Genomic DNA, 26,496 nt, shown 5'->3' with positions numbered 1-26,496 from the left:
GAATCTCAAGAATATTCAAGTTTCCTAATATGGCTGTTAGGAAATGGTTTGGGGGGGGTGTTGTTTTTTGGTGTCGCCCCCCCCCCCCCCCCCCAGCTTATGCAAAAAATTCTAGCTTGGTAAATAAGAATAGAAACAATTGAAAAATATTTATTTACAAATATATGCATAATCCAACTCTGATTCCCCCAGTTATTTTGCAGGTATTTTTGTTTAGTTCTTACCTTCCCTCATAGGTAGTACATTTCATTACAAGGCTTGTCTACTCTTTGGAAAGTCAGATCTGTATTTATTCAGTCTTTCCTCATTCTTCCCACTGCTTTAGGAAGCAGAACTTCAATATGAGGTTTAAAGAGACTAAGCAACTGAATACAGAATAGCTTGACTTTATTGTAGTTTTACTTGTCACAGAGCTTTTGTGGGGGGAAAATGCCTTGCATAATTTCTCTGAAGAAAAAAAAAAATCCTAAGTGCATCTGACCTTTTGGAAGCTGTATCGAATGAATGTGAAGGAATCTGTTTCTTACTGGTATTGGGAGAAAATATATATCACTCCTTTGCCAGTCAGTGTGAATATGTTTATTGCTTTTGCATAGCTAGCTGATTTAGTCATTTGTACTTTAGGAAGATGAAACTTTTCTAGGTCATCCTTTCTTTTAACAAAAAAAGCATAGCTAGAAAAATAAATGGTGGAAAAAAATTGGTTTCTTATCAATAATTCTTAAATTTGAAAAGGGGCAAGTGTTCATACTGACTAAATCATGTGGAAAATACTTCCTTTTCCTTAAATCTTTACTGAACCCTGAAGGGAGAAGCCTCATTTATCCACTCAAGTGTTACTTACCAGTAAGGTTATAATGCTTCCAGATGCAGCTGATGTGGAGATCAGTTTAGAATATGCTAATAACACTGCATAATCTTTATTGGCAACATATAAATATATCATACAAAATTTTTTCTTTACTGTAGAACATTTGTGCTTCATCTCACTACAGTGTTTTAGGCACTATTTTAATTGCGTAACTTTATAAAGGAAGCTGAAATTACTTTAGACTCAGAAATAAAGGTGCTTATAGCCTTTGCTTTATTTTTTATCATATTTATATAAATGTGATTTAAAACCTGGCATTGGCAAAATCTGTTTCCTATGAAAGGGATGGCTTGTTACCTGCCAGCCTGGGAGTACATGCTCGGCCTTCTCCATATTTCTGTCAAATTGATCTCTCTTGTGGCCAGCCAAAAATTTAATTGTTTTGAATATCTCAGGTGAAGGTTGTGTGAACAAATTCCAGAGTCTCTGAATTTCTCTTAGAGAAAGCCCTGCCAGCTGCCATGTCACAAATTTGACTGAAGTGTCACTGCTTGCTGCAGTGCATTAGGAAGGAGTAAGGAAGAGCAGATTTCCAGTGCAAGCAAATCAAATACAGTCTATCAACTTTCAGAATTTATTTTAAGAGTGAAATAGGTATACTCTCTGAAATGCATTTGTTTCTGAGAACAGTGTGACTTAGGTTTGGCGTTTTTTTTGCTGTATCATTCAAGAAAGTAAACACCTATGAGTATCCATCTTTGCGATCTGTATCTGCAGAGCAATCCAGTTGTATTTCCCTGCCTCTCACACTCTGCTTGTAAGCTGTGACTGGGGAGGAACAGGCAAGGCATTACATTTCTTTCATGCTGCTTCTTGAGGAATGCGCTTCCTCCAAATGCTTTTTCGCATGTACAGTAGGTGAAGAGTGTGGAGCATGCGCATGGTCTAAATCATCACTTTTGGCATACTTAAAATAGTTTGGGCCAAGCTACAAAACACTTTTTCTGCAAGACAGCCTTTGGTGGGCCAGAGATGAGATATGTAAAGCAGTTCTGCTCCGTCAAGCTTCAGCTGCCCAGTACTGGAGTAGTGATAGGGTCTTGTTCTTCTGCACTGGAGTTGCAGACCAGCCGCAAACTTGTCCAAAGATAAAGTGATTCATGCCAGCCCAGTAAGGCAGTTTAGAGAAAGAAGCACAGCCATGCTTTCCTGATTAGCTCTATGGAAGTTAAGATGTTCTGTTGTTAACTTGTTAACTTGTCCACGTGAGCCCTGGGAGCCCAAGGCGTATTCCTTGTAGGACTGCAGTTTTAAAAGGTTATGTGGTAGGTCCTGCTGTTGACAGAGATGAGAGGCAGCTGTGTTGCCTTCTACAACCCCACAACAAACAGGAACAAAATGGGAAGATGCACTGTGGCAGGCTAAACAGAGTTCCTTTGCAGCCAGATTTGGTCTGCTAGTTTCAACTGTTTTTTTGGTGTTTGTTTATGTGTGAGGGACAAGCAGATGTTGAACCAAAGCAGTGCATTGCACTACAGCTGTTGACACTATAGCCTGCTTTGGCTACATTGCTCTTTAACACTTGCTATCTTAATTAGCGTTTGTATTTTTCGAAAGAAGGAACACCAGTATTGATACGTGTTGCGATTTAGAGTTGTAATGTGGTGTGGAGTTTTAATGAGTGATGGAAGAGAAAGATGGCTCTACAGGGTTACCTCTCTTAATGTAACATACGATCAGAAGTAGGCAAGCGTGCTTTGCTTTATTTATAACTTTTTCCATGTAGCATTGTCTAAACTGTGCTCTGTAGTGCTTCTCCTTTGAGCTCCTTCTCTGTGGTTTCTGTTGTCAATTAAACATTTGCAATGAAATCTGCAGTACTGTTTTATCATGTATCGTTGTTTTAACATAACTCAGTGTTTACAGTAAGTATTTATCAACTAACTGTATAGTTTATGTTTATATTAGATACCTTATCCCACATCAAAGACTTCTGTTGGTTTTAAATTACACAGCTCGTTGTGACAGAAATGCCCTCCTGAGGAATACCACGTATTCCCAAAGAATATATTTTATTGCATTAATATGACAGACTCACTGAGCTGGAATAACAGCAGGACCTACTTTAATTGTGCAGTGAGGAGGAAAATATTAAACAGGTATATTTAAGATTTGCATAAAAAGTGTTAGGCAAATCCAGGTCAGGGTAAAGCTGTAAGAAGTTACAGGTAAGCAAGTACTCCTTAATACCTTGGTGTAGTACGAGCTGAACTATGTAGCCTCCTAGTCTTTGTACAAGGACACAGTTATTGCGGAGCTCAGCATGCTTGAGTGATTAGTGCCTGTTTCCTTCGATACAGCGTACAATTTCGAATTAGGTTTCTGTGCTCCTTGTAAGGAGCAATTGAGCAGCTAGAAATGGGAGTTAGTATATTTTCTTGTGGTATGTATCCTTCTCAGTAGTGTTTTTTATTAGGTTTATGTTTGAAGTCCTACACCTCTTCTGGAGGTAGGTGTCTACCTGCAGTTTGAAGTCCTCTCTTCAATTTCGACGTCTTAAAACTGGAAGAAGTAGGAACGGTTATACTGCCAGTATTTTATACCGTAGGTTACTGGATAAATCATTTACTGTTGTATTAGAAGAATGACTCTAAAACCTTGTTGGTAGGCAGCCAAGTAAAGCCAGGCAGCAAGGACTGGGTATTGGGGCTGCATCTGTACTGCTGGTCGCAAAGGGATGATAGTTTGGGCTTGAGTATTGCCCCGCAGTCATCGGTGGTGTTTCGTCGGTAATGCCTTCCCTGGCATGTTTTGGCATTTGTCAGTGCTCCTCTGGACAATGCCTAGGCAGGATTTGGGACATGATGCAGCTCAGGGACTACTTCCAACTGCTGTTATGGATTAGAAGTGGCGAAAGTTTAGCTGTGTGGGTGCAAGCTATGCTTTGCCATTTGCCCTCGGGGCCTTAGGACAAGCCGTGGCTCGTTGTGTTGCAGACTACAGCCGTAGCCATGGGTTCAACCACGAGTGACTTCAGCGCTGGCAGCTGAGTCATGCGTTCCCTCACGGTCTCTCCTCTGGGCTCTAGGAGTCATACGTGTTCCTGCACAGCAGCTGGTTTCTCGTAGAAAAGCTAGCGTATGTCAGGCATACTCCTTCCTGCCTACTAAATTTTGTCTTTCCTTAGCTATAGGAATACCTAAGTTGTGAATGAGGGACAGTCTTAGGTCCAAAAATTTCTCAGCATATCCAGAATGACAGAATTTAGAAACACGCTCGCTGGCAAAACATGAACCACCTAGGAAACTTCACCGGTGTAAAGACAGGCACTTCAGGAGTTGCAAGCATCAGATTGCTCTTGCAGACATCACACATCTCCTGAGATCTTCTGGATTTTAGGGACCTAGTATCCTGTCTTAGCATGGAGGTGGCTGTAGACAATGATTTCTCGTGTGGAATTTTCTGGGGTTTTTCTTGCAGGGGAAAAACCATGCTAAGGGTCACCAAACTGTGCCATTTCATGTGCTCGCCATGCTCCTTTTGAAAAAGTTGTGCTGGGAGGATGCAGCTTTGACCATGAAGAAGGAACTGAGAATTGATTTGAGGTTTTCTGTCTGTACATACTAAATATATTTCTGCTTGCATCACGAGTGTGTTCCAGAAGCGTGTGTGATGAGAAAGAGGCCGCTGCCACCACTGCTGCTTGGTGTGACAGTGCTAAAGGATCATACTGGTTCTGCTGCATTTGTGTATTTTTTTTTTTTTTTTTTTGTAAGGTCATGAATTAGCTCTGACACTTCAGTTGTCACAGCTGTGGCTGGAAAGCCTTCTATGGTTTTGCATTTATCATACAAGGTATTCTTAGAAGTCTGTAAGGTGGTTGCTTTTTGGGTATTTGTGAATATACCGTATAGTATCATATGAGTATATATATTTATATGCTTGTTTAGTTTGAGCATATATATACACACACACTTTTTAATAAATGCATAAATAAAATATGCAAGTGTGTTTCTTCCATGCCTGTCTAGTTTCCTTTTATAGAAATTGTGCTGTGCTTTCTGAGGGTTGAAACTTTTATCTGTCTTAACAGCTGAAGGCAAATTGAAAAACCAGGAAGAATACCAAATCGTAATCTTCACTGTCTGCACCATCACTTTGAAAATCTTCCCTGCCACTCCTATTTATCGTGAAGATGACTCAAGCTGTTATTCATGCTTGGGTGTTACCATCCGAGCAAATCCTCTAGGCTACTGGAAGAGAAACCAGAACACTTAAAGCCGAGGTCCTGTGTTTCCTGCTTTTGTCTGAGTTGGCGATGTGTTCGCTTCTTGGTAGGCTCTCACGAAGCGTACAAAACAATCACTAGGGTTGTAAAACATTGGTTATGTTAGCACAGTACTAATGGATTTGTCTGTTGCAGGTATACCAAGTTAGCACAACCCTTAAGATGCTATTTTGATTCAAGTACAAACATGACCAAAAGGATTACCTAAGACATAGCAACTAAGTGAGGTTTTCATTCTGTGAAATTTGGATGCCATGCTTGATTAAGATTTGAGTTTTCCTCTGCTTCATCTACTGCTTTAAAGTATAGGGTTTCTCTTATTAGGGGAATACGAGTCCTACATTGTTAGACTTCTGTAACATAGGTATTTAGGCTCCCTCTGTACGTGAGACAGAGCTGCACTTCCAGGGAGCAATTCATTCCATCTATTTTAAACAGGTATTTTACAGTGGAAATATTCACTTTCTGAAGGTACCTCTCTCCACTGACGGTAGAGAGCATCTGTCTCAATGACAAACCTAAACTAGATGCATAATGTTTGTCTGTTAAGGTTAGTAGAAGTGAATTATGTGTTTGATACTAGTCTTCATAACTGCATTTCCCCCTTCCTTTCAGCCTTATGGGGACATTAACAAGAGGTAGTTGTTTAATGATGCCTAGTTTTGCTTTAGGTGGCTACCTATGCTATGTATCTCGCCTGCAGTCACTGTTGTGGTTTCTGTTCGTGCAGAGGTCATGTACTGTTACCAGTGTGGCTACAGAAGCAGATGGTGTGTAATGGTCTCCCTGGATATAGATTTATTTGCAGCTGTAGTAGGGAGCTGGGTTTTATCGCCTGTGCTCAGTTGAACTTGCAGCTCTGTTGGTGCAGTGTAAATGTATCTTGCCTCTATCTACACTGGTCCCAAGTACAGAGTTAGCCACAGAAATAATACCTGGTTAACATGATATACCTTATTTTAGTCTTTTTTTTCTTAAAGGTTACCCTGATTATTAGTAATATTTTAACAAAAAATAGTGAAATCGTTTTATGGGAATCCTTTCTTTTCAAGTTTTTTTTGTATTGTCCAATGTTTTGGTCATCACACCATGGCTGTAGGACTTCCATTTTAGTCCTACTCTGTTTCTACATCCTGCAGCACTGCAATATCTTCATTGCAAATACTTTGTAGGAGTTTTTAAAGGTTGCCCATGAGGAAAAAATATATTAGAATTCGGGGAGGTACACTTGCAGTTCTTTAATTTTGTAAAATCTTGTTGAAATGGGGCAAATTTCATGTGGCTGTCTCCTTAAATACAAAAGTAAATAATGTTTGGGGTGTATCCCTGCTGCTTCTTCCTTAAATGGGGTTATGCTCTCTAACTTTGTAGTTTTGTAAGTCTTTGTAGTGAAACAAAACTGGTGAAATGTGTGGAATGAAGTTGAGTTCTGTTTTGCTTTTGTCTTGATGATTTTATCTGAGCCACAGACCTGAATAACTGTCATAAGCTTTTTTTGCTCTTTTTTTCCTTATTGCTGTGTTATTTGAGCCATTCCGTAGTTAAGTTTTCTGTGGAAGATAGAATTAGCTTCTCTTAGGAAGCAAAGTAGGTGCTGAACAAGCATTCTAACGTGGGGGGGGGTTTTCCAGCTATGTGCTCAATTTTCAAGCTCTTAAGGAGGTAACAGTATCTTGTCAAACTCGGACTGCCAAATGACGTGTCATTGGAAGTGGGTTTTTGTCTCTTCACTTGCTGCATTTTCTTTAAGTTATTGCACACATAATGCATGGGTTTTGTTTTCATTCATTTTTTTGTAGGCCAAGTAAGTGCTTTTGTGCCTACTTTTGTAGTGCATAAATGTATGGTGTTTCAGCTGTATATTTGTGTCACTGAGTGTATGTCTCAGAGCAACTTTCCAGTAGTAAAAAGTCCTTGTCAGAGATGAGGATCCCCCTGTTCACAGCTGTTGAGCAGGCATAGTGTTCACCATCTTCCAGAAAGGTAGTCCCCTCTAGGTTTTGTCGAAGCTGTTCATTCAAGGTGGGTTTGCTTGTCGGAAGTGGTTAGGTGCAGGCTGGTAAGTGCCTCTGGTACAGCTGAGCACTGTGCCACTAATGTCTGGACCGGTGTGCGTGGTGTTCTGCTGAACCTCTGAGCAGAGACTCCAGGCTTACTTACCCAGTTCGACTGTACCTAGTCTGAACTCGGCTTGGGTGAGTACCTGAACTGTCATCTCCCTGTCGTTCCCGTTTAAGAGTTAGCCTGCCCAGAACAGAGCCTGTGCTTGGCATGCTCTGTCTGTGCCTGTTGCACCTTCCAGCAGCTCAGAGGAACTCGCAGATCTTATCTGGATAGAAATAGCTGCTGATTTTTTTTTTTCCACACTTACCCACCCACAGAGGCATGTGAAACACAGTGTGAGTGTGCAGTATAAATGGTTAAGTTTTTTTCACACATAAAGTGTTAAATAATTGCAGTAAACAAGGAGATCAAGAGTTTTCCAATTTAGTTTCGTTAATGAAAGGTATTTTTGTTAGGGCTGAGAAGGCAGATGTTTTGGTACTTGCTTCACCAGCTGTATTCTCATTTTTTTTTGCTATACACTTAACATATTTCTCCATTAAGAAGTATCTGCAGTGCTGGGGGTACTTTTCTCGTTGCTTCATAAAAGCATCAGAGTTTTATTACAGATGCTTCCAGCTTTAATCGAGTGTAGTTCTTGATACTGTGATGGATGGTACATTTTTTTGTAATCCAGTATCATTCCTTAGCGACCAGGAGTGTCTTCAGTTTTTATTACGTTAATAGTTGCTTTTAGAAAGTGCTTACCAGGACAAACTTCCAAAAATTAGTGGATCTAATGTTACATAATTTTACAGAAGGTTGAAGACTTGCAACTAATGTGTACAATTGACTTCCTTTCATAAAGCAGCAATTTTTGCGGATTTCATCTGAAAAGTAGAAGAGTTAACATAGCCGCAGTTGTTTTCGTGTGAGATAGACTTAATATTATTCCCAAGATAATGGCACTAATTTCGGGTTCTTCCTGTTTACTAGCATTGTTATTTAAGAATTTTTATCTTTAAGGAACCAACTCAGTGTTTAAAAAAGGTGGAGTTAGGACAAATCTTAAAGCTGTGTGTGTTTTATCTCTTTGTAAAAAGATAGGAACTTCTTATTAGAGGCCTGCCTTTGTTGCTTGTGGCTTCATTCTTATGTTTAAACTGTAGAAAACGTATCCCTTCTTAGTGCAGGACAGCTTGGAGTTTTGTTACAACTAGAGTGGACAGACTGCTTGTTAAATAGAAAAAATAACCTTAGATCTAAATTCTCAGTTCTGGAATTTGTAGTTTTCCAACAAAATGGTAGATTTGATAGAAGAGCAGATGATGTGTGCAGTGTTCTCTTTGTTTGTTTTAGTTTTGTGACAAGTTCAGTTTTCTGACAGGAAAAGCTGGGCTTGCTTTATAAGCAGTTGTATAACAGGAACTGGGCGGGGGGGGGGTGATAGATGTGAAAGGCTTCAGTGTCAAAGCAGAATTAGAGGATTAGAACAAACTTCTCCATCCAGCTTCTTGCAGAAGTATGAGACCGTGCAAGCATGGCTTTGTGAATTTGCATTTGTCTTAAATGAGCTTTATTGAGTACATTCTGAAAATATGCTAATTCAGTGACTGTTGTTGCATTTATACAGTTTTCTCAGCACTCTGATAATTAGATAACAAATGCAGTCCAGGCTTCTACAACTTCTAGATTTAGAATCGTTCTGATTTACATCTTGCTGTAGCTTTTGAAATGTGTCCTCTTTCATTTTGTCAGTGATGCTAAAATGCCAGTAACCCTGAGGTATAAATGGTAATAGTCTAGCAAAAAAGGGAACCTGTCAGGATTTACAGGTCTGCCCAGGTGCAAGAATCTTATATTACTACATTCACTGCTGGAAAAGTATGAACAAATTGCTCTTCATTGGTAAAACTCCTAGAAAATAACTTGGAAGAATATATAATGCTAGAGGTTACTATGCTCAAGTGGGCTTTCCAAAATTATCAGTCTCAAAGTGAACCTTGCTGAGTTCACTGTAATTTTAGCGGAGTTATTTATGTAATTCTGAAAATCTCATCTTTGGTGATAATACTGGTTGAAGTTACAAATGAAAATCACTTTCTCATTTGCAAGAGATGATGGACGACTATAATTAGGTATGATATGGAAAGGCTGAATGGCAATCAAATGCTCCTTGCCTCTTCCCACAGAAATGAGGAGGCAGAAATGAAACTTGGGGATTTGAAACTAAAGGAGGTTTGGGTTTCTTAGTTTTGTTCCCCCTCCACACACACAATGTGAACTTTTTACTGTAGAGCGCTTGTCATGGTTTAACCCAGCAGCCAGCAGCTAGGACCACGCAGCCACTCACTCGCTGCTCCCCTCCGCAGTGGGATGGGGAGGAGAACGGACAAAAAGTAAAACTCGTGGGTTGAGTGTAATAGAAATAATAATGAATATGCGAAACGAGCTATACAGAATACAGTTTTTCTCACCACCCTGTGAGCTCTCTCAATCTCTGCATTTCTGTGACTGAGGTTACTTTCTTAAGAAATTTTTTCAGAAACTGGTTGTTTCCAGTTAAGGGTATCTCATCTGCCTAAAGCATCATCTATGGGGTTTTTTTTTTAAGCACTTTAAGATGAAAAATATAAAGACGTCTTTGACTTGATATTAGTATTTCTTTAAATGTCAAAGACGCGTGTACTGTGTGAAACAAGTTTTGACTTGCATTCTGTTCCTGAGAAAGCCAGAAATTAAAATTTCAAGCTGAACGTAAAAAAGTATAAGATGGGAAATCTTTTGCTTTTCAAGTAATGATGTGTTGAGGTAAATCAGAGGTATTGGTAGAAAGTTTGTTTCTTTTTCCTTGTCTTTTGAAACTGCTCGTTAATTATCCAGTTATCAATGGCTGCCTACCTTGGTTTAGATCAAAAACATGCTTGGAATTGTAAATTTTCACTGCTTTTATTTTTATGTAAGCGTGCAGTATCTGCACTCTGATGAAGAAACCAGACTACAAAGAACAAATCTGTAAGTTTTGATCCTAAAACAACTCCTAACCCCTCCTGCACAGGATTATGGTAAAAATAATGTACTTTTAGGAAGCACTAGATGCAACACATTCAGATATTCAGCTCTGACAATATAAGCCTTTTTTATTTAAGATGCCTAGGCATGACTTAGGAGCATAGCTTGTCATCTAGATTTAAATATTGGCATAAGCTCTTACCAGAGTCAGAAGAGTTGGTATCAAAGGCAGGAGCAGAGGGAAGGAATCACAGAATCACAGAATCACAGAATAGTAGGGGTTGGAAGGGACCTCTGTGGGTCATCTAGTCCAACCCCCCCGCCGAAGCAGGGTCACCTACAGCAGGCTGCACAGGACCTTGTCCAGGCGGGTCTTGAATATCTCCAGAGAAGGAGACTCCACAACCTCCCTGGGCAGCCTGTTCCAGTGCTCCGTCACCCTCAGAGAGAAGAAGTTCCTCCTCATGTTCAGACGGAACTTCCTGTGCCTCAGTTTGTGCCCATTAGGACACAAAGGAGTGCGGCTCTTCAGGAATGCACCAGTGAAAACATTTCTCATCCGCAGCACTCCAGGATAATCTTCTTGCAGAACTGGAAAAGGTGGAGAAAACCTCATCCAGTCCTGAATAGCTGGTAGCATGGCTTTATATCAGCTTGTGGGAGGTACGGGTTCACTCCCCCTTTTCTGAATCACTCAGATCAGGAATTTCTCAAGTAATGGTCAGATTCTCTAAATTACAGATACTGCTTTTTTGACTGTGTTCTTTTTTTGGTGGTGTTTTGTTTCCCCCCTCCCTGTGGAAAGAGTGAAGTATGTTTAATGATAAAAAATACAAAGCTTCCTCAAGCAGTGTCAAGGTATCAAGCTGTTAACTGGTGGGAAAGCTGTTGTACTGTGTTGCGCTACGCTATGACAAAAAGCAGAAGCTGCTGCCCTGGAGAGTGATACTCTTCGCGCTTCCCCAGGCTCTTTGAGCCGATATACCAAGGAAAGTCTGGCTGAAAGGGGAGTACCAGCACAAGCGAGTTTATCTGCTTGTTCTGCTTTTAAGTCAGTGATGATTTTTCTTTTTTTTTTTTTTTTTTTTCCCCCCCTCTCCCCTGCAGTTTCGTAATCTCAGAAAGAGCGGCTTCTCTTTAGCAGGGTGAGGCTCTGGGGCATTTGCTGCTGGAAGGCAGAGGTGCTGCCGCACAGTTGTCACTCAACCGAGTGATAGTTTCGCCAAGCCGGGGAACAGTAGTAGTCCAGAAACACAGACCAGCAGTGACATTAAGGGCTTTAGTCTCAAAGTTTTTGGAGGGAGTCTAATATTAAGAGGCTCTTTTTTAGAAAGAGATGCATTGAGACATTGGAGATGCATATCTGGCTTTTCAACTTTGGATTTTTCAGTGACATATGGAAAACATGTACAGAACTTCAACTCCTGATGGGGTTTGCGTGCATTTTTCTGAAGTCAGATATGAATCAGAGGAGTTTAGGATTTCCAGCTAAGATAACTGCCTGTTTTCAGATATTATGCAGACATTTATATCTATGCTATCTGTGTAGCTTATCTCAGACTGTTTGAATTTTCCTTCCATAAGCTGCGTGGAGAAAGATTTAAAATTCAATCAGCATTAATTTCTAGTAGTCTTTCAGTAACGCAGTTTTCCAGTAGAAGCAGTCAATGTACAATTGATTTAGAACAATTAAGCAACAGCTTCTCAAAGGGAAGTAAACTCAATCAAATAACATATATACTCTGACAGCTCAATGTACATTTGCTCCAACATTGATTCGTGCTTCTGCAAACTGCCCTGAAGTAAAAATGCCTCAGCTGGTACTATAGCTGTGTTGCAACTGACTGCGCTAAATCTAAAGTGCAGATGCATTGTAACTCAGTTCTTATACTTGAACTCCGTTATCCTTGGGGAGAAAAAACCAACACTTATGACTTAGTTATGCCTTTAAAATATTTATTTAATTTTATGGTGATGTTAAATTAATTTTGAGGAAAATGTACACAATGTTCTATTAGCTGGGAAACATACATAGCAGGATGTTTTAAAACACTGTTGTCTATATATTTCTGTCTGTAACAGTAATATACATAGATTTCTCCTTTTAGGTGGCTTTGACTTTTCAAAGTGTCTTAATTAATTTTGCCAGCATATAGTCCCAAGTAATTTATACTTTATAAAGTTTGCAAGAAAATAGCATTTGAAATTTTAAATGCTAATGTTAAAAATCACAGTATTTCTAGGACACCAAGATTGAGAGGAAGTTTCACTCTAAAGATTATTGTGTCTTGAATTTCTTTATGGGAGACCAAATAGTTTCCTAGAAGAAATATTTGGGTTGATGCATATGCTCATTTCTAGTTAGCAGAGGTCATATTTTTTCTAAGAAACTACTACTTTGATATTGAATTACCTTATTTGGAGGATGTTACCGTGCTAAAAAGTTGTGTTGAGTTGAAGAACTTTTCATAAAAGAGTTTAATGAAGTGGTACCTAAAGCATGAACTTCAGTCATCAGCGGTTATTTTGTTATAATTACACAGACATCTGAGACAGAGGTGAGAAGAAAAACCAGTTTGTCTGTTTCCAGATGCCCTAAACTACCAGAAGATTTAATTGCTTTATGGGGGCCAGGCTTGTGGAGAGAGCATGTATTTTATCAGATAAACCTAGGAGAAACAAAGTTCTTGCAGCCCGTTGATCGAGGCTGCCTGTGAATGTGGTGGTCTTCAAAAGGAAGACAGAGAGAGAGAAAGACAAGAGGGAGGAGTAAGAGAGAGAGAGAGAGGGGAGGAAGGTCCGGAGCAGGCAGAGTAGCTGAAGTGATACGATCAATGTGGTGCTGTTCTCCTCAGCAGCTGGATGCTGCAGTCTGAACCAGGTAGTTTCACCCCCATCCCCAGTAACTTGGAAACCGATATCATTATTAAAAGTGAGTAATGGTTTTAACTCCAGGAAAAAAACCCACCTTCTTTTTCATTTCCTTTTGACTTGACAGTTGGTCTTTGGACTTTGGTTAGCCTAATCTGAAACCAAAAGTTCGTTTCTTACATACAACCTGTCAGAACAGATGTTTGACGTAAATTCTTTAAATACTTTTTCTGCATGTAATTGTGCATAACACTTTTACAATCTTATCATAAACTTTTCTGATGTGAAGGAAGCATAACATTTACATGTGAGAATATATTTCCACAGCTGAAGAAATGTGCAGGCTTCCAATTCCAGTTTAGTCCAGTTCAGTAGTCTTTTAATACAGTTTATATTGTAGAGTCACTGTCAAATATTTTCATTTTTATGGTCTGAAGGCCATGCTGAATAAAGTTTTCTGAAACTGGCCTTTCAGAGAATCTGATGTCCTGTGGTCTAGTGGACCGGTTCTTTTTTATTGAATTTTGAATTGTATCTGAAGTAAAGTAGTAGACAATAGGGTCAAAACAGCAGTTTGAAACGGCGATGCACAGAGTGATGGGGTACATAGTCCTGACGGCAGTTACCACTGAACAGTTAATCCAGGTCTGTGTTCTCATGAGGGAGTAAAGTATTAAGGTAATGTTATAAGGCACAAAGCAGAAGCAGAATATCACCAGATGGACAAAAATCATTTTGAGTACCTTATTCTTGCTTAACTTATTCCGACTTAGCGTAAACGGTTTATTCAAAGTCCGTAAGACCATAGTAGAGCAGGTCACGTTCAAGATGAGTGGAATAAAAAACCCAACTATTTCAATGAAGATAACAATCCGGGATAGGTAGGTTTTCCATGTGTCCTCCGAAAAGTTTTCAAAACACGTTCTTTGTTCAGTATTATTACGGCGATTTGTAGACTGGAAAAAGCTTGCTGGTGTGCTGCCTGCTAACACGGTTATCCATACTGCAGCGCAGACAATTTTTGCGTTCCTTTTGGTTCTGAGAGTCTTAGATCGAAAGGGGTGGACTATAGCTAAAAAGCGATCCACGCTGATGCAAGTCAGAAATAAAATGCTCCCATACATATTTGTATAAAAGAGGGTGACAGAAATCTTACAAAGAATGTCTCCAAAGGGCCAGTTTCTTGCTACAAAGTAATAAATCCTGAAGGGTAATGTAAACACAAAAAGCAGATCCGATATTGCTAAATTAAGCATGTAAGTGGTAGTCTCGTTTCGCACTTTCAATGTGCAAGTAAAAATGTAGATAGCAACACAGTTTGCTATGAGGCCAAGAACAAACACCATACTAAAGATACACCCATACAAAGTATATTTAAAGGAGTCCTCAGTGGAGCAATTAGAGCTTACCATTATAATGGTATATTTGAAATTCCTGTGATTTGGAGCTTTCTCTGGTATTCTCTATGGCAACTTTCTAAATTTCAGACAGACTTGCAGAGGTATTTGAAGTGGGTGCTTTGAGTTTGTTGCACTGTAAAGCTTCAGAGAAGGAACACAGGCTCTGTAGCAGGGGAGTACGTCTCCAGCAGTAATCACCAGGAGGTCGCTTCTCTTCCAAGTGCTGTTTGTAATCACATAGCCAGTCTCCGAAAATCAAAAAACATATCATTTGTGGCAGATGAGGTTGTCCCAAAACTTGCTTAGTTCCATTTTTGTCCTCAACTCGATGAAGCTGTCATAGAACTTTCTGCCTTATTCTCGGCTGCAGATCATGGTGGCGAAGTCTTGTCCATCCAGATTTACGGGGAACATAAGCTTTAGAAACCGATCTCCCGGATGCTGCGAAGTGTCGGCGCTTGCATTTCTCTCCCAGCCTGTTTTCTGTAAGACGAGCTTTTTGGCTCCTCGGAGCCCCGGCTCTCTCGCCCGGTGGGGCGGGAAGCGAGCTGCTTGCGAGGGCAGAAATGAAATTCCAGAGCGTGTTTGTTCCTGCAGAGCACAGCCCTCCGCGTGCTGCGCTCCGGCAGCCTCTCGCCAGCCCCGCTCCTTCTGGAGAGGAGAGAAAAGAGCTCGGGCAATTTGTAGCATGACATCACAGGAAGGAGAGGACGGGCTGGCTGAAGAATGGTTTCAGTTCAGTTTGTTTGCCTTCCCCTAATCTGATAATGTGTCTGCTGGGACTGTACCTTGCAGGCGTGCAAATGGTCACCAGCAGCGTGCTGCAGCTCCAGCCTCCTCTTAACTCTTTCCGTGCTCCCTGAAAGGTCCTTTGTTAACGTGGTTGGAGTCCAAAAGCTTCGTCGCAAGACCTTTTTTCTCCAGCTACAAGGAGGCTTTTCAGTGTCTGAATAACTCTTGCGCCTTTAAATTCCCATTTTTCTTTGGAGATAGCAGTAATTGTGGGATCTATTTTATGTAGGATAGAACTAATGTTACATTTTTTGATAGGTATCTTTGCTTGTGATAGATAACACATTAATTACCAGAAATCAGCTGCGTAGTTCTATCTCTATTTCCTCAATAACACCACTACAAATCTTGGGAGGGACAAAGTGACACTGACAGGTAATTAAGTAATTTCACCAAATAATTACTGAAAGAGAGAGGCGTAAAGATTGTGAACCCGTGGGTTCTCCTGGATATTCCCAGGACTGAGATGTGTTACAGTGGGAGGAGAAATTTTTAACTTTTTCCATATTAGAAAGCATATCCCAAGCTCTGTTTCTAATCAGAAAGGTGGTTATTTTTACAAAAAAAATGCTTCATTTTTTTTTTATTGTTGTGGTACAGAAAGCATTTTCTTCGATATGTAAGGACAGAATTAATATACCAAAATAAATAGTGCACTATGCAGTTGTTTCTGTTAAAGGGGGCCAGTTATCGCACATGCATAAAATACTCCCATTAGTCACTGATTAATGAAACAAAAACATGTTATAACTAATTAAATAGTTAAATAAATACAAAAAAAGCAGCTCTTATTGCCTTTAGGGGCAGATCAGAGATAAATCTCAGTTTAGACAGACTCATTTATTTAAAAACAGTTTGGATAGACTCATTTCTGGCATCAAAACGAGTCTATTTCTAAATCTTAGAATAACAAATCTCTTCATATCTGGCTGGGTGGCATGGTTCTTTTGAACTAGATTTCAAGCAGTGGTACCTAAGCAAGGCTCTGGGCAAAACCTTTCTAGTCTGCTGTAAAGGAGAGTAAATAGCAGTCCTTCACAGGGTTTTGGCATAGTTTCTTAAGATAAGGCATGTCAGACAAAATTCAGAAACATGCAAAAATGAATCTTGCGTATTTCATTTCGAGTTTTCTTGAGAAGTTCCCTCTGTGAAACTCTGTCACCTTGATATTGAGGTGAAATCAGGCAGTTTCACTTCAGTAGTCTATAACCACAAGACACCTTTGTCGCTAGTTTTGAAATTCATAGTTAACTGTAAAGCGTAGCGTGTTTGCCACTTCTAAGTCAGAAATTAAAATGTGAGCTTGGCAGAGTCTTTTGTGTGTCCAGCTTAACTGGTACCTTGGCATAAAGTTGCCTTACCTGTCTTTCTTCACAGAAGCAGTCATCTCATGGTTAAATTTTGTTTCTATTCCTGGCAGCCTTTCATGGTGAAAGGGGAGTTTTCCTGCAAGAGTTCCGGAGTTCTGCATCGGGCCGTGGGAGCTCCGAGCTCAATTTTCCTGCCCTGGCTTTGTTTGCACAGGAAAACTGTGTAGGGCAGGCTCAGTTACTGGAACGAAAATCCCTGAAGTACAGAAATTTGACGTCACATGTCAAAACCTTAAGCAATATTTCATGTTTAGAGAGAGAAATTAATGGAAATGAGTAGGTCTCTCTTATTCATCAGGACTTGGGTATATGCTTCTGTTGTCTTTGGGACTTTCTCTTGCCCCTGCATCTTTTTAGTGCAGAACAGTATGTGCACTTTACACTAATTGAGGAACTAAGTGATATTTGTATACTTCCAGAAATAGCATTCAGCTGCAGGGTTTCTCCACCTGCAGAAGAAAATTTGAAAACCCCAAGCTGACAGGTTTTTACTTCATACCACGTTTCACTGAGTAGGTAGATGGCTGAGCAGGCAGTCTGACTCAGTGTAAAAATGTGAATGGCAAAGGTGAATTGCATACCCCTTTTCTTAAATTAGATGTGGCTGATTGTTATCGAGCACTGTTTTAATTTGTGTGAGCTTCTCTGAGCTGAAGAACCTGCATTAGCGCACCACAAGCGTCGAGAGCAGCCTCCCTTCTGGCTGGGCTCCAGCGCGAGCGGGAGGAAACTTCATCGCGTGCCTTCCTTTCATTGGACCACTTTCAAGGTGCTGGGCTCTGTGCCATCAGATTTGGAAAAGCCTGCAGTAAGCCCCAACGCTTCAAAAATTAAAAACCAAAAAGTTTATATCAGTTGTTATGGAGGAAGAGTGGATGTGGTAGTGACGTTGCATATGTTCCTTTGCCGCAGGCAGATTTTCCTTTGGGATGAGGAGGTAGGGTAGGCAGGAGGAAGCAGCTGCAGGGAGAGCCTTGCACGTTGAGGGCTTGTTTCACCAATGGAAACAGAGCTGCTGCTGAAGGGAGATGCATATGTAATTCTGCCTTTCTGCATCAGAGATGGGAAGGAGTTAGGACCTGTCATGTGTTGCTGGCACTAGATGAGCAAAGACTGCATTTCCATCAACAGGCTTCCCGTGGCTCTTGAAGAGGCATCGAAGGGAGAGTGAGTGTGGGCTCCTTAAAGCCAAGAGCTGATGAAGTGATTGAAATCATCTCTCACTTCAGTAGTGAACAGATTTCGTGCACTCCTTCAGTCTGTTACCACTTAGCTGCTTCTATGAGTTTAGATATCTAGGACTATTTACACCCTTAAATCTTGGATTTGTGTGGCAATCTTGGATTTGTGTGGCAAACCTACTCCAGCTTGAAACAGGGGATCAGAAGGAAAAGTCCTTATATAGGACTTTTCCTATAGCAGTGTGCTAGTAGAGCGGCTGTAGGAAGCTCTGCCAGCAACAGCTGCTGCTTCCTCCTACCCCTAGATGCCGTAGAGTTGGATATTTGCTCTCAGGTAGGACACAGGGGCAGGATCCCTTAAATTCAGAAGTCCAGACTGAATGGTAAAGAAATATTTCACTGAAATAAAACAAGTATTGGAAGGCTTTCCAAGCCTTTGGAGTTGTTTTGGACAGTGTTGTGTGTTCCTCTGTTGTTACCCTGCTCTTCAGTGCTGGAGTCAAACAGAAGTTGTAGCCAAAGGTGAAATGAATTTTGACCGTGTCTTGTGTACCGCATTTAGTCTGGCACTGATGCTACTACTAAAAGCTCTTATTTTAGAGAGAAGAAACAATTTCAGCATTAATAATGTTGTAATAAATTCTTACAGCACTTCCAAAGCCAGAGTATGCACTGTTAAATGAAGGTTGTCAGAGACGCACAAAACGCTGTATGTAACTCCGTTACTCTGTAACTAACGTTGCTGCTTTGAGGCGTGACTGTCACAGTACAGGCATTTGTTCTCACTTTGCTTAAGCAAACTTATGCAAAGAACTTGTGCTACCTGTTGCAGTGAAGACACCCTGGCAGGTCACTATTTTCTTTGCCCGTAGTGTTGTTATTTATCCAATAGTTTTCATGCGTTTTAGTATTTTTAGCCTGTTTACTGGAGCTTCAATTTGAGTGTGTGTACGTACAGGAAAGAATTTATTATGGTTGAGACATAGGGCTGGGAGCCAGGGATTCTGTTTCTGGCTGTGCCACAGATTTTCTGTTCCAGTCCTGATTAAGTTTTCTATGACTTTCTGCTTTAGCTTCACTCCATGTAAAAGCTCCTTCACTTCCTCACTGGGATGCAAGGCCATCTTAATTGTTGAAACCAGTATGAAGTCCTTGGATGGAGAACCCTTATGAAATATGGTATTGGGATAATTACGGTGTCTAGTGAATGTGATAAAAATGTAGGAAGATTAAAATTTTGTATTTTTAGATTAGATTCATGCCGAGCAAAAGGATCTATTAAAAGACTTCACTTGACTCAACTCCTTAAGTCTATGGGGAAGTAGGTGCAGAGAAGGCAGGGCTGGGAACTTCAGCCTTCTCAGCCACCTTTCAGGAGCTGCCGGCTCAGGCACTCGTAAGTCACTGTAAGACTGCTTCTGGTAAGTGGCTTACTGCCTTATCAAAACGCAATGATGGTGTCCACTTAGAGAGGCAATGTGAAGTAGTTAGCGTGCTGAAAATTCCCTCTTTTCCCCCTTAAAAATTTTCCAGTGTAGTAGGCAAGTCTTTAAATGAGCATCATAGGACTTATGGTGAACAGACTATTTTTATCCAGCCAGACTTATCCTGCATGACTATTGCATAGCCAGTTAAAGACCCCTCCATATCAGGAAATTTGTTAGCTTAGTGCAAATGGAACTAGACATACAAATTACAAGTAAAAGTTAAAAGAAAATTGTAAATATTTTCCACTGAAAGTTTGACTGACCTTCTAGAACTAGTTTTCCTGATTCGATTTTGTTTTACTTGCTCTGTTCTAATACATAGCTGCCAAAGATCTTTCAAATATTAAAAAAAAAAAAACCAGGGCAAGAGAAGCTGAAGTATTTGAACCCAGTTAGGCTCTCCAAGTTAAAATAATTTCTCTACGTGTGTATTTGCTTAAAAAGGGAAAAGGAAGCTCAGAATAAAATGGGAGTTCTTTGTTCCTATGCATTTGAAATGCTTCTCTTTTTTCTGTAGAATTGTTTCAATTTTCTTTTGTAAGAAACACAATTGCTTCTCTTCTGCTTGCAGAAAGAGGAAACAATTTGTCTCCTCCTGTAGAAATTCAGACTACTAGGGTCCTTTTTTCCTCTACTCTTGGATTCATGGGGAGGAGGAGTTTTTAAATCCAAATATGTGTGTAGCAAAGGTATTTTGTTGTCGCAATCTCTCTAAATAACCTGAGCACAATGTATTGCTTTGGTTCTGTGTTCTTAAACATGTGCAACGAATATGACAATCATACTTTAAGAAATGCTGCTTTTAGTCAAATTCTAGTTTTGAAACACTGCCTGACAGTATTTATTGTATGCCCGTGTGTGAGTAAGCAGTTTCTTTGAACCACTTCAGTTGCTTATGTGAAGTCACTTCCTTGCTTTTTCCCATACTGTCCTTTATATGCCTAGTATTATAAAGAGAAGTGGACTACAGAGAACATGTTTTTACTTAAGGAATACTATGTAAAAGCTGATATAGGCAGAAAAGAAAACCAACATGTGTTAATTAATAATTTTTAAGCAGCTAAGAGGCACATAAGTATATTCTGTTGCTCTCCTAGCTGGCACCCTCTCCTTTGAAGTGGAATTTTGGCTCTAAAATTCTGCTGTTGGGACTGTGTTCAGTCGTTGCAGTATCCCTTAGTGCAGTATAATCCTCCAGAATACTTACAAGTCTCCTTGAGGCTTTCTAAATACTCTAATTTATGGGACATCTTCTTAATAGAATGAGAAAATGGGAGAATCTTTAAAAATATTACTAGTTTGACATTTTTTTGTTGTTTCATTCTGATTTTATGTAAAAGTTTTTTTGAGCAGGGTTTTGGGAAAAGCTTCCTGTGTACAGTGATGGAGAAAAGTGCAGAACTGCGTCCTGGAATTTGTCGTACAAGTTATGAAGATATTTTTAGAATATTTCTTTTCAGAAAATATATGTACCCTCTGCTTACATTTTAGAGCTTATTCTTGATATTGTTTGTTTACCACAAGAGTTAAGACAAAGATTGAAAATGTGGGATTAATTTTTGTGAAGCACAGTAGTGCAAGTTTGAAAGTCGTTTTTGTGATAGCACCAGTAGAAATGTGCAGTGTCTAACGATAAAAGAAGCTTTGTTATCCCAAAGGCCCAGTTAATGCTGATGAACATGTTAGGCTTACCTGGAATTATGTAAATGGTATCACAGAATACGCAGATTGGTTGTTTGCATTTACAGCAGTGTTTTAGGCCACTGACAGATGACTGATAAATACTTGCATGACAAGTTCTTCAGTTGTGTTTTTTGTGTAACTCGTGGAAAGTCCCAGCAGCAGTTTTTGCTGAAGTTCTCAAATGTTTTGATGTGCAAAGCAAATTTTTCTGAGAACATGATTATAAAGATATCCAGAGGAGCAAGCAGTAATTGGAGAAGATAGTATCAACATGTCCATTTGTTACCTGATATATTTAAAATGGTGGCCCCGACCTCTCTCTGATCTATGCAGCAACAGCAGGTAAGAAATGCCACACCTACTTACTCCTCCCTGCAGCCTCAATTTTAAATTCTTCATTTTCTGTAGTTATGAACAGTGTGTGTGTATGTGCTAGGCACTGCCGCTTTAAGCCCTCTGCCCCTTTATTATAACCTCACTTCAAGGGAGAAGTTACTTTGTATGAAGAACAAAATCACCATTTCCGTTGCATCTTTGGAATAATTTAATGAGTCTACTTGGCAAGACAGGAAATTCTTGAAACATGATCGGAAATGGTTGTGCTGCTGTGTAGTACAGTATTTCTCAGAAGCCCTGCAATATACATGGTAGACATTGAACAGCTGTCTGTTAGGGACGGTGACACGGAGAGCTGGCAGTTTATAACATGTATCCAGCTACATCCTGAGGTGATTTTTGGAGCTGTACTTTACAGATAATTCAGGAGAACTTCTTTGTGCATACTGCAGTGTATTCCCTGGAGAAGAGGCAGCATGGCATCATGCATCAGAAGTGTGTGTTAGACATCAAACGATTACGATGTAAGTGAAGTGTAGCTGATCTTACAGTAGGCTAGTGGGCGGTTAGATAACACAAAATCTTTTCCAGCTTTAATCTATAGACTGAGCGGCTTAAAAGCGATGGGCTAAAAAACAAAGGATCATAAAGATGACAAGCTTGAAAAGTGGATATTGACATTGTTCAGAGGGAAGGAAAATGGAAAAAGGGTTAGTAAACAATTTCAGCAGCATCATTTTGAATGGATAGGAATAGGATGAATTTCTAATGAATTTCTAGAATGCCAGGAAGGAAGATGCCTTACTTAGAACAAAATACCTGAGTTCCTGAACTCTCATTTGCACTTTTTTGAACTTTAAACAAGTATGTATTTATTTAATCACTCTGCAAGCATGATTGACATAATGTCAGTATTTGAAGTTTCTCTTCACCTTATATGCAGGAAATAAGTTAAATGGCTCTCCCTAACACTGTGGCAAATTCTGGCTCTACTCAAGATTGTGCTTTCTAAATCATAGGATTAGAAATTCAAAGATTAATTTGAGTTGGCAGAAATTTGCCAAATCTTCTATGACTAAAAATTCTTATTCAAAGTACTTTGCAAGTGCAAAACATGACTGTTTTATTAAAAAAAAAAATCAACTACTATAGTAAGCAAATACTAGGAGTGATAGGAAGGAAATGTGCTGAGTTTCAGCATCCATGCAGGGACAGGAATGACTCGCACACATTGATACAATGCACAGTCGATCCTGATTTATTGGTCTGCTTGCGTGGTTATATACATTTTTCATATCTGCACACGCGATCACGCTTATTCGGATAGGCTACAGACATAAATCACGCACTGTTCACGCACCCCATATTCCCTTATGATTGGTAACTATGCACTAACGCCAATAGCAACAGACTGCCTCCACGTCCTTGAACACATCTTGTTTTTGCTAACCCACATCATGTACACTGTCAGAACTTTCTCAATTGCTATTCTTTGCTGTCCTTTCCAGTGGCCTGTCCAGCTATGCAAACTGTTTTGCTTAAGCGGCCTAGTCATGCTAACTCTCAAACTACATCGACCCCAACAGAAATGGAAGAAACTTCATGAATTATTATGGAAACTATTCCATTTGTACAGGATGGAATAGGTCAGGGGAACAGAATTTGTAGAAAGGCATTTGTAATTTGTTTAGTTCTAAGACAGTTACTGTTTTTATTAATTTTTTGTTAATTTCAGATCTTTAGTTTACATTTTTGCCCAACGTATTCTCTGGCTGGGATACGGGTAGGCTGGTTCCATGTCAGGATTGCTGCTGTTTATCCACTTAGTGCTTGCAGATGTATTTGACTTTCCTGCCAAATTGCTTGCAACCACCGCATCCAGCGCTTGCAGCATCTCGTAGTTTTGGCCGAATGGAGGCCTCTGACTTTGTATGAGAGGATTTTAACCTCTGCTTGTCAGAGACAGCACAAAGCCCGCTGTCACATTCCTATTCTTTTTTTTTGTAAAGGATAACATTATGAAGCTATTGAAAGAATTACCGTAGTTGTTCAATAAGATTTATGTGAATTCATATAGGTTAAAAAAACCTCTATGGTATTACATTGGTTTCCTTCACAAAACTGGAATGTAAGAACTTAGGAAGAAAAAAGTTTCATCAGAGTTGTTCAAGCTGGTAAGCTAATTAGTATAGATAAATACTGACATGAAAATGCTTGTCAGGGGAGAACTGCTGCCAAAAAGCAGTTCTTGGACTTGATTAATGTGAAGAACTATTGCTTTCTAAATGCGTTAAGTCAGCAAATATCCTCCTTAAATTCTGCATCATAAGATCACTTAAATGATTATTTAGCATATCATTAGTACTGGTAAACAGCTATTATAAGTACTTCATTTGACTTCACCTCCACACCTGGTCTTCCCTTTCAGCCCATATCCTGAAGTTTTATGAAACAAATTCAGTATTATGAACTTTTTTATTACATTGTCAACCACATTTAGCAGTTGTATTTTCAGTGTGGCAATCGGCTAATATCTAGAAGTTAAGAAAGGAACTGTGAAAATTTTGGAAGAAGGACAAAGGTCATAATTTTTATGTTTTGGGTTTTGTTTTTTTTAATTTTCTGCTGAAATCTGTGAAGGGATAGAGTGAGGCTCTCAAATGCAAAAGAAGTAGCGTGTTAGAAAAGGAAAACCCATTTTTCCATCAGCTAAGCTTCTACTGAGGTCTGAAGGTTGATTGAAAGAACGTTTGTCACAAATGAACCATTTTCGCTTGAGCCTGTGTTAATATTATCTTCTGGAAAGAGGCAAGGTGTTCGTCTGGGGGATGTTGGTTTGACCCTGTCAGGAGAGGGAAGGCTGGAACCCATGTCTTCTGCTCTGAGCAGGTACGCTCATTACGAAGGGTTTCTCGTTCTGCACTGTAACCGAGCGAGTCCTTTGAAACAAGTTGTGTAGCCCCAGACAAACTTACTACATTGAGAACAGAAGCTTTCCCATGTGGTTCCCACTGAGGTGTCTATGCCATAGCATTTGGCTTCCTCCAGGTACTTCCAGCGGTGGTGTTAGTGAGGTCCGGGCAGTGGCGAGCAGCTGCCCCACACACCCCTTGCTGAAGTTCTGGGTTTTATCAAACTTGTTCTCAGCTGCTGTCTGCAGCGGTTCAGTGGCTCGCTGGTATAGGTGGAAAAAGCTAACTTATGGCTATGCAAATCCATCAGATCTGAGGTAGAAGCAGTAGTATTGAAAGTCATTAGCTCAGGGTTTCAATACCTACCACTTACATCGTCTTCAAAAGAAAAAAAAGAAAATGTTGGTTGATGTGGAGGCAGGAGATACGAGTGAGCAGATGAAGTACTTGTTATTTAGGAAGGACCACAAAGGTCTTGCTTCTGCTTACAAATACTATCTTAACTCTCTTTGTAATTCTTGAATTCGTGGGGTTCTGATACAGTATTTATGTTTAAATGTGGGCTGTTGCTCGAAGTAATCCTACTGCCATCCCTTCAGGCCTTTCTTCTTGCTTCTTCCTTGTGATGTGTGGCTGCTTGCACTCAGTTGAATGAGGAGAACTATTGCGTTTAAAAGTAATCCTAGCAAATATAACTTCCACAGTCATAACTGTGCTAATGCTACAGCAAAGGACGCAGCAGAACTTGTAGCTGCGTAACTTAGGGAAGCACCAGTGTACTTGAACTGATGTAAGCCAACTGTGAAAACGTGTTGTAAATGTTGTGGCAGAATGTTCAACTCTGAGGCTTTCAAATCCTGTTTTGACTCTTGGCCAGATGTTAACTTAGTGTTGGCTGTGTGAGGTTTAAAAGCCTCTGCTAAGCTCAGGAGTGGGATCTGCGCTTCTGGTCTACCACCCTATAATTTATTTTCATGTAAATGGTTTGAAATAGTGATATTTATAACATAATAATAGAGCACTGTGTATGCCTGATTAATTTTTCCACAAAATAGAATAAAAATAAGCAGTAGTACAGGCATACTGTGCATAGTCATGCTTCCCTATTTGAGATGAATAGGGGTGATACAGGATCACAGTTTTGTAAAGCAAATCTGAGCCATATTCCACAGAAGAGACTGTAAGTTTTCTTAGTGGCTTCAGGGTGGTGGATGCTTTGGGTCAGCTGTCTTTAGTATTGGTATTGGTTTCCATTTTCCTTGTCATGTTACAGTCTAAAGACTCATGTCAGCCAGTCTAGAGAGTTGGAAAACCACAAATACGCTATAGGTACCTCATGTCACCTGCAGTTAAAACAGACAGTGTCAGGTAGCAGAGAGATAAATTCAGGTTCTCTGAGACTGTAATTCGTGGGTCGAACTTCAGAAATGCCTTAATTTGCAGCCTCTTGTGTCATTGGAAGTGAATGGTAAAACCTGTCTTGTTTTTGCTATGGCTTAGTGATTGGTTTATATGCTTCGGAATAGCTATAGAAAATGCCCACTGAATGACAAATGAATAACTTGCTAGATACTGAAGTTAAAAAAAAATGGAGAAGTCTGCAGATGCCTTGTACGAGCTTTGCTTAAACAGGGATGTGTATATGGAAGGCTTCTGTCTCCTCTTTGGCTGTACTTGTGGGCGCATGTTGGACTGTAATACTTTACGTATTTGCTTCAGTTTCTGTGTGAGTTTTATATCAGTATATTTGTAGTGAAGTCAGTGGAGCTGCCCATTAGCAGGTACCACACCAACCAAAACCAGAAGTGGGCATTTTCTCTACAGTGAAAGTGAAGACAGCAGAGTAAAACTGCATCCAAAGTAACTCCTTTAAATTTGACAGCTATTTCCATGTAGTTTTTGTCTATCTTCCTCTGAGATAGTGAAACTCTGGAATGTATTGACACACAGAACAACTTAAATCTGTATACCTAAGTCAGTGTGAAAATGGTCTGTTTTCTTACCAGAAACAATGTGTTGAAATTTCAATGTCAGCTTGTGTTTTTAAGTTCCTTTTTTATTCTCTAAATTTGCTGAGGCAGGCAGGTGTTCCATATATAAAATACAACAGAAATCTGTGGTAGCAATGACTTCTTAATTTCATGGGAATTTTACTTCAAGACAATCTTTTCAGAGCTCACCTCTATAGTAGAGTTGATAATTTTTTTATTTTTTCTGTAAGTGAACCCTTTGTTTCTGTCCCTCAACCTTTCTTAAAAATGGTTTTCAGTTTCTGGTGAGGGGGAGAAAGGTGTTACACTTAGGAGATCT

At 39.8% G+C, this 26,496-nt stretch overlaps 2 protein-coding genes across 3 annotated transcripts in view; one reads left to right on the top strand and one right to left on the bottom strand.

The window, feature by feature from the left end:
- RB1 (RB transcriptional corepressor 1) overlaps nt 1-26,496 on the top strand; it is a 90,024-nt gene that overhangs the window by 39,208 nt on the left and 24,320 nt on the right. The gene's annotated exons all lie outside the window — the stretch shown is intronic.
- On the bottom strand, nt 13,437-15,061 carry LPAR6 (lysophosphatidic acid receptor 6). Its single transcript, XM_009942790.2, is given in 2 exon segments — nt 13,437-13,558; nt 13,561-15,061. Coding segments are annotated over 2 exon segments (915 nt in total). The 5' UTR covers nt 14,438-15,061; the 3' UTR covers nt 13,437-13,520.

The sequence above is a fragment of the Opisthocomus hoazin genome, chromosome 1 (assembly GCF_030867145.1).
Source record: "Opisthocomus hoazin isolate bOpiHoa1 chromosome 1, bOpiHoa1.hap1, whole genome shotgun sequence".
Lineage (NCBI taxonomy): Eukaryota > Metazoa > Chordata > Aves > Opisthocomiformes > Opisthocomidae > Opisthocomus > Opisthocomus hoazin.
This window is presented reverse-complemented; position numbering and strand designations above follow the sequence as displayed.